Genomic DNA, 11,377 nt, shown 5'->3' on the forward strand with positions numbered 1-11,377 from the left:
TTTTTCCTCTTCCCAAAATTGAAAAGGCCCATGAAAGGACGAAGATTTGCGACGATTGAGGAGATTAAGGCTGCATCGCTGGAGGAGCTCAAGGCAATACCCAAAAGTGCATTTCAGAAGTGTTTTGACGACTGGAAAAAGCGCTGGCACAAGTGCATTGTATCAGAGGGGGATTATTTTGAAGGGGATAACATAATTTTGGATGAATAAATGAATATTTTTTTATAAAAATGAAAAGTCACCTTACTTTTTGATCACAAAAACCTTCTTGGGCTTTGGAGTCGATGTCGAAGGTTGACCAGGATCAACCCATGATTTTCTACGTTTAGGGTTATCATAAAGAATCCACTTTTCATCGCCTGTAACGATTTTGCGCAGAAAATCTTTTTTCCGGAACTTTGAAAGCAAAGTGAGTGCAGTGTCACGCCGTCGATTTTTGTTGTCTTCGGACAATTCATGCGGAACCCATCTGCCTTCCTTTTGAACCTTTCCCATCGTACGTAATCGTACGCAAATGGCTTGCTGCGTAAGCTAAGCTGTTCTGCAAGCTCCTTTTCAGTTTGCGCAGAGTTTATATCCAGCAGTGCTTGCAATTCGTCCGTTTCAATCTTTTCAGGGCGTCCAGCACGCGATTCATCTTTAAGACTGAAATCTCCTTGGCAAAACTTTTGATACCATCTTTTACATGTAGCATGACTTACAGCGTTCTCTCCATATGCAGCACAAATCATTGCAGTGGCTTCAGCAGCATTTTTCTTCAGATGAAACGCCAAGTGGACGGAAAATCGAATATGCTCTTTTGTTATTGCCATCGTGAACACTACTGATTTTTGAGATTATGTGCATCAAACGCCAAACCGTATGGCATTTTAGAAGGCCAAATGTTAACGCTTTAAAACCGCAAAAGGGCGGGAAGATATATAAAATTTAAATTGTTATTTCGGTTGTATGAAATCTAAAGCTCAGAACTTTTTTGTACATATATTGTGATCAGCCGGGTTCTCTCCATGACGCACGAGTCCTGAGAAAATCTCCATTATACAATTCAGCTAATGAGGATAGAGAAGTAATTTTTCCAAATGGAAAATTTATAATCGAGGATTCTGCATATCCATCATTACAATGGCTTGTTCCTCCTTTTCGTGATAACGGTCACCTTACTCCTCTTGAAACCGAATTTAATTTCATACATTCTGAAAGGACGTTTTCGATGAATAAAATTTTTTTCAGAATATCGCGACTTACCGTTTGTTACAAATACAATTGTAGCTGCATGTATCTTACATAATTTATGTTTAGATTGTAACGATGAAAATTTCAATTACGATAATGTGGAAATTGAGGAACTAGACAATATTAATATGAACGATGATCTTGATGAAAATATTAATTGCAAACTTCAAGTAGATCGAAGAATGCAAATATTCCGGGAAATATTCGACCAGGAATAAATTATAGTATGTATATAACTAATTATCATGTATATGTTTTCAATAAAAATATTTGACCATGACACAGTTTGAATACGAACATTATATTTTATTTAAAAACTGTATTTACAATAGAGTACAATAATAGTAATTTTACTGCAATAGATACAATAGTCTTATTTATTGCAGTATTATGGATATTATAATCTTATTCAGAGTAAGAAACATGTTAGATTGAACACTACATTATAGAATACTGTCCTTTAATAAAAAAGCATTTATAAGAAGGTACTTGGTCATAAATAATAATCAACTACTTATTAGAGTTATCACAGATGATTTTCATCATTTTCCTTTCGTAAAAGTAATCTTTTAATAATTATACTTAAATGTAAAACTTCATATTGCAAACTTTTGATGCTTCATGATAAATCTCATTCTAATTGCAACTAAGGCTACGGTCCATTTGATGCCTCAAAGTATTTGTAGCGCTGAGTGGACCGAACCCCAAACAAAATATACAATAATTTTATAAAATTTGAAAAATAAACAAAAATATAAAACTAATGCACAAAGATATTTTAGTAAATGATATACTTTAGAACAAATCTTATAGTACTTATCTCACCTTAGCTGTCTAAAACTTAGCTCACGCTTTTAGAACATGTTCAATAATAAATCACAATTTTGTTGTTCAACTATTGTGTAATAATTGAAGATAAATGATCGTATATCGGAATTCATGGATATACTTCATTATTTTTGTATAATATTACACATTTTTATTCGGTATTTTTCAAATACTTATTCACAAACAATAACTAATCTGTCTTCAATTATTACTATTTCCGAAACATATTAATAATCATTTACTATTCGTCAGAATCATCGGAGATGTTATTTATATTTGCTTGATTTAATAATTTTTTCAATAACTTGCATTTCGTTTTCTCAATTTTTATTATTTCAGTATGCCTATTTTCTTTGTCTTTCAATCTTTTAATTGATAATTCTTTTTTTTGCTCTATCTGTTTTCTTTTTAAAGCTACCATTTGTTTTTTCAGCGTAAAACTTTCAATCGCTCTTTCCTCAGATTTCATATGTCTTTCATCACGTGCAGTATCTCTTATTTCTTTGGTTGCTAGAAATTTTAACCACTGTTGTTCAAGGTGTACTTTTTTATTTGCTAAGTTCGACCCTGTTCCATGCGGGGAACGAGCTGTATTTTTATTATTCATCAATGGCGAAGTAACTGAAATTGTAGCAGTAGAGGCACTGGGACTTGTAGAATCTGAAATTGTAGCAGTAGAGACACTGGGACTTGTAGAATCATGTATAACCACATCCGGTGATGATGATTTAGAAGCACAATTTGTAATATCCTTTTGGCCTTTTTTTGCTGTTACTTTACTCGATATGGTATGGGCGACAATAGCATTCTTATTTTTGCCAAAAATTTCATCTAATTGGTCGTACCATTTAAATTCCATTTTACCTCTGCCGGATTTATTGTTATTATCACAACATTCTTTATACTTTTTTGCAAGATATTCATTTTCCATCTAATCAGGGACGTCTTAATACATTTAAGCGCCCTGGGCTAATAGGCGCCTTTTTCATAATTTAAAAAAATCTTATTTTTATTTCTATATCCGAATACTGATATTATTATTTTTTATCGAGTTGATACTTATAAAAATATTCTTTATAATACTTTGTTTTATATCTTTTATTAAATTATATTATTTAATTTTTAAATGAAATTTAATACAAATGTATACAATAACTTTAAAGATAATCTTAATTCTTATATAATTAATATAGTTAACTTAACGGACAAACTTTTTCCTAGATTTTTTTTCAGCAAACTTATTAATTATACTATTTAAATCTATAGATTCCAATATGTCCGATTCTATCGTTAAAATGCTTAAATTATTTAATTTGCATTGTCCTAATGAAGAACGAAGATAATTTTTTATTCTCTTCAATACAGAAAAGGACCTTTCTCCTGAACAATTAGTACAAGCAATACTAATAAATATTCGTAATGCAGTGGCTACATTTGGGAATGTAGATTCAATATTTGAATTGATTATGGTTTTTAAACTTAGCTCTGATTTCGAAGAAACGTTGTCATCGGGTAGTATATTTACATGCTTAAAATGCAAACATTCTTCAATAAAATTTTCCTCCAAATAATCTGGATATGTATTATACAAAATAGTAGCTCTTTTTCTTATCGTATCATCATCTAATTTTTTTAAATTAATTAAAACACCAAATATCGAAAAGATTTTGTCATACGCGAGTTTTCTTTTTCTAATTTCTATTTGGAGCTTATCAATAATAATATAGTAGGTGTTAATTCGAAAATCTTCATCTTTGTCAAAAGTTGTATCTGATGATTTATTCTCATCGACCTGTTTTTTTCTTTTAATGTTTCTTGTTATTTTGTATTCATCACATCCAGATAATTCAACTGCTTTGATTTTATATTATAATATGTAAAGCTATTTACATTGCGCTTCTCCTGTAAATATTTAAAGCTATTTACATTGCGCTTCTCCTGTATATATTCTTCTAATGAACTATATAAAGAAACTACAGTTTCAATATCTATTTCAACTTTTTGTAAGGAAGTATTAATTTTATTCATAGTTTGTAAAATATCATTCCAAAATATGATCATCAAAGCAGTCTCCAATAAATTTAGTTGCTTTTCCAAGTTCTTTGCTTCCAGTTTGGCACAAGGTTTTTGTGTAGAATTGTCAGATATGTCTTTTAGAGCATTTTTAAAATATCTATATCCTGTAGCTACTGCATTAACAGCCTCGGCATTTGCTGACCAACGTGTATTGCTTAAAGTTTTGGGTACCTTACATTTCAACGATAAATGACTTTTCAATATTTCCCATCTTCCTGTTGAAGCAGCAAAGAAATTATATAAATTTTGAATGAACATGAATAATTTCGTGGCTTCTAAACAACATTCCGCTGCTGATTCTCCAATTAAATTTAATGAATGTGCTGCGCATGGCACATACATGGCAAGATTATTTTTTAATTTTATACGAGCTTGAAGACCATTATAAACACCTGACATATTAGAAGCGTTATCATAAGATTGTCCTCTACAATCTTCTAAATTAAGATTTAAATTTATTAGATTTTCCATAATGCAATTTTCCATTTCTTCATTTTTATGGCCAACATTTTCAACAAAATATAAAAATCTTTCTACTGCTGTTCCGGCAGTATTAACATATCTAATCACAATAGTCAACTGGTCAGAATGTGAAATGTCAGGTGTTGAATCAATTATTAATGAAAAGTATTTTGCTTCTTTTAATTCGGAAACAATACAATTCTTGACATTATCTCCTAAAATACTAATAAATTCGTCACAAATATTTGCCGACAAGTATGAAACATTTCCAATACCTTTATTTGCAAAATCGCATAAATGTTTTTGTAACAACGGATCGAATTTTGCCAATAGTTCAATACAACCTAAATAATTTCCATTACTTTTATTCCCAACAATTTGATTCTTCCCTCGAAAAGCTAATCCCCTCGAACTTACAAATTTTATGACTTCGATTATCCTAAGTAATATATTTTTCCAGTAATTAATATTTTTTGTCATCTCTATTAAAGAATAATTTTGAAAGTATTCTTGTTTGCTATTTAACCGATTTACATATATTCGGGTACTTTCTTTATGAAGGGTGGAATTTTCATGTACAGTGATTTGTTCTGCATGTTTCCAATCATTAAATCCTACACTGAAGTTACCAGATATTTTACCGAATAATTTACAAGGAATACAAAACAATTTTCCAGTTGAGTTAGAGTATAATAACCAATTTCGTTTTTGTTTTTTACCATTTAACAGAATTCGGTAAAACATTGCGGAATTTGCGAATCTATTTTGAGATTTATAAGAAATTTTTGATGCAGTAAAGTCTAGTTTGTCAATATCAATTTCCGATTTGTTAACATTCATTATTATTTGCGAAATTTTAGTATCATTTAAATCATTCCATTTCGCAGGATCATTATAATAATCAAAATCGATTGTATTTTGGTTTACATTTTTGTTGTCTTCTAAATGAACATTTTCGGCACACTGACTAGCTTCTTGAATTTCTTTTTCTTTGATTTTCTTTTGCACGTTCTGTTCGTTTTCGACTTCCTTGACTTCCTCCTTCTGATTCGAAATAGCACTCGTACTAGGTTCACTATCATTTTTTTGAAAAAAACATTTTAACGATGGAACTTTTGCCATAAATGTGTCTTCCTTTATTTCCTTTTCCTCTTTTAATTTACGATATTCATAACCACTCTTCTTTTTTCGTTGCAAATTCATATTTATAATATAATACTCTATATATATAAAAGAAATAAATGATATCTTAAAATTTAAACAGTAATTATTAGCAAAAATTTATATACAATAAAAATTTATTATACTATAAATTTATATATATTTATCCAACAATAGGAACTTATTAGAACAATAATAAAATAATAACTACATACTCGTATAATTTGAACATAACATACCTTAACCTTCCACTCAAAAATAGTATATCAAATAAAATTATTTCGTTATCATACGTAATGAGTGCATATATGGTAGTATTAAGTGAGGGACTACGGGGAGAGCGTAGTGCGCTAGCTTACCAGTACAAGCCTGCACGAGCCTGCTGGTGCTAAACAAGTGACTCTCATCTCTCATCTGGCATCACTCGGCCGGCGGGCGGCGCCCCATTGGGTGCTGCGCCCTAGGGCTGCAGCCCGTATTAGCCCATTGGTTAAGGTGGCCCTGCATCTAATCTGATCACTGGACATCTAATAATTTTTGAGAAAAAAAGAATGACTATTTTAATGAAAAAATGCCGACAGGTAAAGGTTAATGTACATATGTATATGTATAAATATATATTTTACATATATGTACGGGGTGTCCGGTAAAGACGATTACAATGCTTAAGGGTAGATTCTGACAATTTTGAGACAAAAATCCTAATACTAAAATATCGAGGGTATAATAGTTGTTGAATTATAAACATTTAAAGTTAGTAGTGAATCATATCAGACGAAAATCCTAATACCAAAATATCGAGGTTATAAAAGTTGTCGAATTATGAACATTTAAAGTTAGCAAAATCATATTTCCTAAAGCTCTTGTATTCAGGTATGGTTGGAATTTTACGTTGTACTACACCTGATCGCTCGAATGTTAGGCGATATGATTCGCTACTAACTTTAAATGTTTATAATTCAACAACTTTCGTAACCTCGATATTTTGATATTAAGATTTTTATCTCAAAATTATCTCGAGAATATTCTTAAGCGTTGTTACAATCTTTATTAGACAACCTATATGTATAAAACTGGATTTTAAATATTGTTTCATAGTTAAATGTTCAAAGTTGAGAATTTTTCTTTAAAGTAAGTATACAAAATTTTTTAATTTAGTTTGTAAAAAATATACGTTTCTTTTATCATACCTGGATTTCGAAATCTTTTAGGCCCTCTGATATTGCTGCCCAAATTTTTATTTTCTTTTTAGGATGATCCAACATATGTATATTGGCTTCATACAGGCTGAGAAGAGCCATTATTGCATTATCAGTCCATACAGAATATTTAAACCTATAAAATATTTAAACAATAGCTCATTTAAAGATAATAAAAAATAAGAAACAGGCTAATGAGAGTCAAATTTTTGCGATAAGTCATGCAAATTAAAATATTTATTACTATTTAATAATAAATTATTTATTAATATTTAATTTGCATATGACTTATCGCAAAAATTTGACTCTCATTAGCCTGTTTCTTATTTTATTTAATTGACAATCTCGAGAGTTATATTTGAATTTAATTGTAATAAAAAATAATTGTATTTCGAATATTTGTTGAAATAAATGTATATGTATATCATTTTTACTTTGTTTAGCAAATTGTTCATTACTGCCTACGGTGGTATGTACCGTTTTCTGTCAGTTACTATGTACTGTAACAATAAACAATAGAAAATAAAGATTTTATATTTTATAAACTGTATGCATAAGAAAAAATCATGCACATATTGTATAGATGTATTAGAGATTTTATATAAAATTTTATTTTTGTTTTTTAAAAGTACTTTAAAATTAAATTAGGAAATTATATATTTTGTTTAATAAGTTATACTGTTATATCAATAAACAAATTTACGTTCATCATTGACATCTAAAGTGTTATTTGTAAATAAAACGTTGTTGCTGTCCATATATGGGACATTCTTTTACAAACCGAACAGTAAGCTATATGTATATCGCATTCATAAATCTAAAACGCAAGTATTATAATTGCCATGGCAAAGCGAATAAAGTGCATGGCTATTATACCGAACAGCTCACGTATAAATAAAACTTATAATTATTTTTTCGTATTTGTTTAAAAATATGTTATCAAATAAATTATTAGGAAACGTATTAAAATATTAAAATATTAATATTATTGTGGAAATTGTAATATACTCTGTGTTTTGAGTATTACGAAGGGAAAGTGGTACCGAAAAACCAGGTCCAAGAAATGCATTTTTCCAGAATGGCTGTAAAATTTTTTCTAATCGAAATAAATTATTTTGTCCGCAATGTGGAGGAGTCGCGCGACGGCCGCGGCGCGACACGGCGGCGTGTTACGCCGTGCTACGTTGTGTTTCCATTTTATATTTTGTATATAATGTGCAGATTATAAAATACTACGAAAAATTAATAATACCGCACACATACTGTTTGTAGTTAAAATAATGAAATGGAAATTGAACTAATTTCAATTGAATTGAGATAATTTATTAAAAGTATACTTTTGAAATATATTATCTTTCAGCTTGTTTAGCGATACAACTTAAATATAAAAATACTGTAAAAGTACAGTTCTTTTGGAATAAAGAATAAATCAGGATTGCTTACAAGATATGTCACAATTTGTCAATTATTACATTACTTTTACGAGCGTAGATTTATCTGAAAGTGAAAATGTTTTTACGTGAAGAGTAGTTAACGTTGCTGGTATAACACAGTGATAAGTCAATGTGCCTTTTACTGTTTTTGACTTTTTAAAACGTGTTTCAAGTTTTGATTCTTCGGCATTGTGCTGCTCATTCGTGAAGTATTGGCAATTAATATTGGGCAATGTTTCTTTAGCCCAATTGAATAATTCTAATGGTGTTCTTATTGGGTTATCAATCCTCTGCAAACTTGCTCTGGCAGCCAGTCTTTTCAATGTTCCTCCCAGTCCATCGCATGGCCCTTTTCCGTGGGATGTTGGGAAAAAGTGCCACTCTGCTCCGATCTTAAAATCCTGAATATGATGACTGAGGTTTATAAAATTTTTTCGGTTTTTATACTGGGCACTGGCTCCATCAGAAAAATATACAATTCTTTTTATCCTTGGCAAGTTTTCATTTATAAATTCTACTATTTTAGATTGAAACAGGTGTACCGCAACAGTGTCGTGACTGAGGCATTCTGAAATTGAAACAAGACTCTTCAGTTGTAAAATATTAAGGATCACAAATGCATAGTTTTCGGAGAAGTCACACATTACGATGCATTCGTGTGCTTTCAAACTTTCTTTTTTAAAATTCAGAAATTCGTTTTGTTTTTTTACAATAAAAGAGTGGCGCAATAGTTTTTTTAGTGCTTCTGTCAAAATCTCTAAAAATTCATCCGTTGCATTTATCACAGTTTCAAGTGTACTTCGATCGACATTTCTCCATTGCTTGTAAGTTACTTGGTCAATGCAGTTCTCTTCTAAAATAATTTCCAATTCTTTTATTAAATCATTGATTCCCGGACATTTAGAGCAAGATTCCATATAACAATCCGTAGTTGGTGGATTACATATCATCCTATTCAAACAGTCATGATAAGTTTTAATGGGTTGTGGTCTATCAGCTGAAAGTCTATGTAGATTTACTCCGTCAATTAATAACTTTACGTTTTCGTGGATGGCACAAACACAGACCGAATGTGTGCCACGTGCTCCTGCTAGGATGCATTGCTTTGGCCGCAGATATGCGAATTTTGAAAAACTGCATTTTATTTCGGGATTGATATTTTTAAACGCACAGTGCAGCTCCTTTAAGTTTAATAAAAGTAATCTTTTTTGTATCTGATTTCTTACTCCGTCAATTTTAACAGATACATAATCTTTTTGTCCAGGCATTAATCGACTGTATTCATCCGAATTATAGAAGTCAAGCACCTTATTAATGACACTGTCTTCTAATGATGGATGAGTTTTAGGGTTTGGTCCTTCTAAAATACCCTTGTTTACTGCAATTTTCTTTGCTACTTCTATCATATGCCTTGTAGCATTTGGAAAATGCGTTTTAATTTTTGAATAAGACCATTGATGAATTATGGTTAAAATTTGTATCTTTTTGTTACGATCTGTTGTCGAACTAAATTTTTCCTGTATAACTTTCAGAACATTTGACTCATCATTAGTTTCATTATCTTCGTCATTTGAACATTCATGAGTTCTGTTAAAAATATGGTTTTGCAAAACATTTGATATATTGTCAATTTTATCTGCTGAGTATTTTTTCTGTGTAACTCTTTTAATTTGAATAGGCGATACTCCAAGAAAATTTAATCCATCATTTACACCGGTAAGTACTGTTGAAAATGTTTCTTTTTTTCCTTCAGATAAACCAGAAGTACCTGAGCTTATTTCAATCGTTTCTGCACTAGATTCGTCGGTAGACGTCATATTTTCTTGGATGATTGAAACTGCTGTCTGTAAATAATAAATATTTAAATTGTAGCAAAGGCGTTACTAATTATTGTACAACATTTCGTTTACATTTTCATTTCTCACAGTAGATAGTAACGGATTTTTACTACGACAGGAGGCACAGATCTTCATTTGTAATGTCTTATCATTTACTGGCATATTCCAGGCCAGCAACTGCGCCTTTGAAATTTTTCTAAGAGAAATTCCTCTTTTCTTGGAGTGATTAGGCACATTATGCGGATTACTGCATTCGTCAAAACGATATTTTCTAATTATCTTTTTCTTAAGTACTTTAGGCATTGTTCTATAAGTTCGTAAGTAATACTTAAGTTGGGTTGTAGCCGGACATTGATAAATTTCTCATTACCTTTTGTGGTGGTTTACCTTATTCGAGTATGTCCGCTCTTATCTGATTGGTCGCCAGCTTGTTTGTCCTTTACTACAAGCAAGGTTGTCTTGGAATCTTTGGGCTGCCGTGTGCCTTTGTAGTTTAATCGCAAATGCCCTTCCTTGTCTTATGGTGGAACCTCGATGTCGTCCTCGCCTCGTACAGGATCGCTTCTAGACCTCAGGCTGCTATTGGACGGGCCGCACCATGCATCAGACTTCGTAGTTCACTTTCTCTTTTAGTCCCGCTTATCGTTCTTATTTAATTTACTTAAAGTTCGTTGTTTCAACTCGCTTGTCGCGCAGTGGATAGGTGAATGTATCTCTGACTCGAGTTATAAAAATATAATCTTTATTTCACAAACTTAACTTACTCATTTATTCGGTCACACTCACACTTATAATCGTTTCCGTAATAAAGTCCCTTAGACTCAACAGGGCTAGAGGTCTACCCTTGTTCGCGCTTCGCGTTTCGTCATCTGGGCAATGGCGTCGGTTGTTACGCAACACTTTTGATCCGCCGTTCTTACCGCTTGTTAATTCGCGTTTCGCCCCTAAATGATCAAATTTTATTATCACGGCCCCTAAATGAACTGATCTTACAATGAGAAGCAACTAATCGCGCTTTTTTGCGATATTACGCAACGTTTTTAATAACCGCGCTTAGAAACACGTCTTTCCCGGTTCTTTGCTCTAGTTGAACTCCCCTGCTATTGCTTCTTCTTCAATTCCCTTTCTTATGCGGTTCGTTTCCGCT

General features: G+C 31.4%; 1 protein-coding gene across 1 annotated transcript; it reads right to left on the minus strand.

Moving 5' to 3' along the window:
* Window positions 1-6: 6 nt before the first annotated feature.
* Window positions 7-1,441, minus strand: LOC108723441 (uncharacterized). Its single transcript, XM_018449219.1, has one exon. The coding sequence runs from the start codon at window positions 810-812 to the stop codon at window positions 255-257; it is 558 nt and encodes a 185-aa protein (XP_018304721.1). The 5' UTR covers window positions 813-1,441; the 3' UTR covers window positions 7-254.
* Between the last annotated feature and the right edge of the window lie 9,936 nt (window positions 1,442-11,377).

This window comes from Mycetomoellerius zeteki, unplaced genomic scaffold (assembly GCF_001594055.1).
Source record: "Mycetomoellerius zeteki isolate Tzet28-1 unplaced genomic scaffold, Tzet1.0 scaffold235, whole genome shotgun sequence".
Taxonomy (NCBI): Eukaryota; Metazoa; Arthropoda; class Insecta; order Hymenoptera; family Formicidae; genus Mycetomoellerius; species Mycetomoellerius zeteki.

Bases quoted from the DNA above. Each gene is read 5' to 3' on its own strand.
- LOC108723441 (XM_018449219.1), bottom strand. From the start codon at position 812: ATGGCAATAACAAAAGAGCATATTCGATTTTCCGTCCACTTGGCGTTT.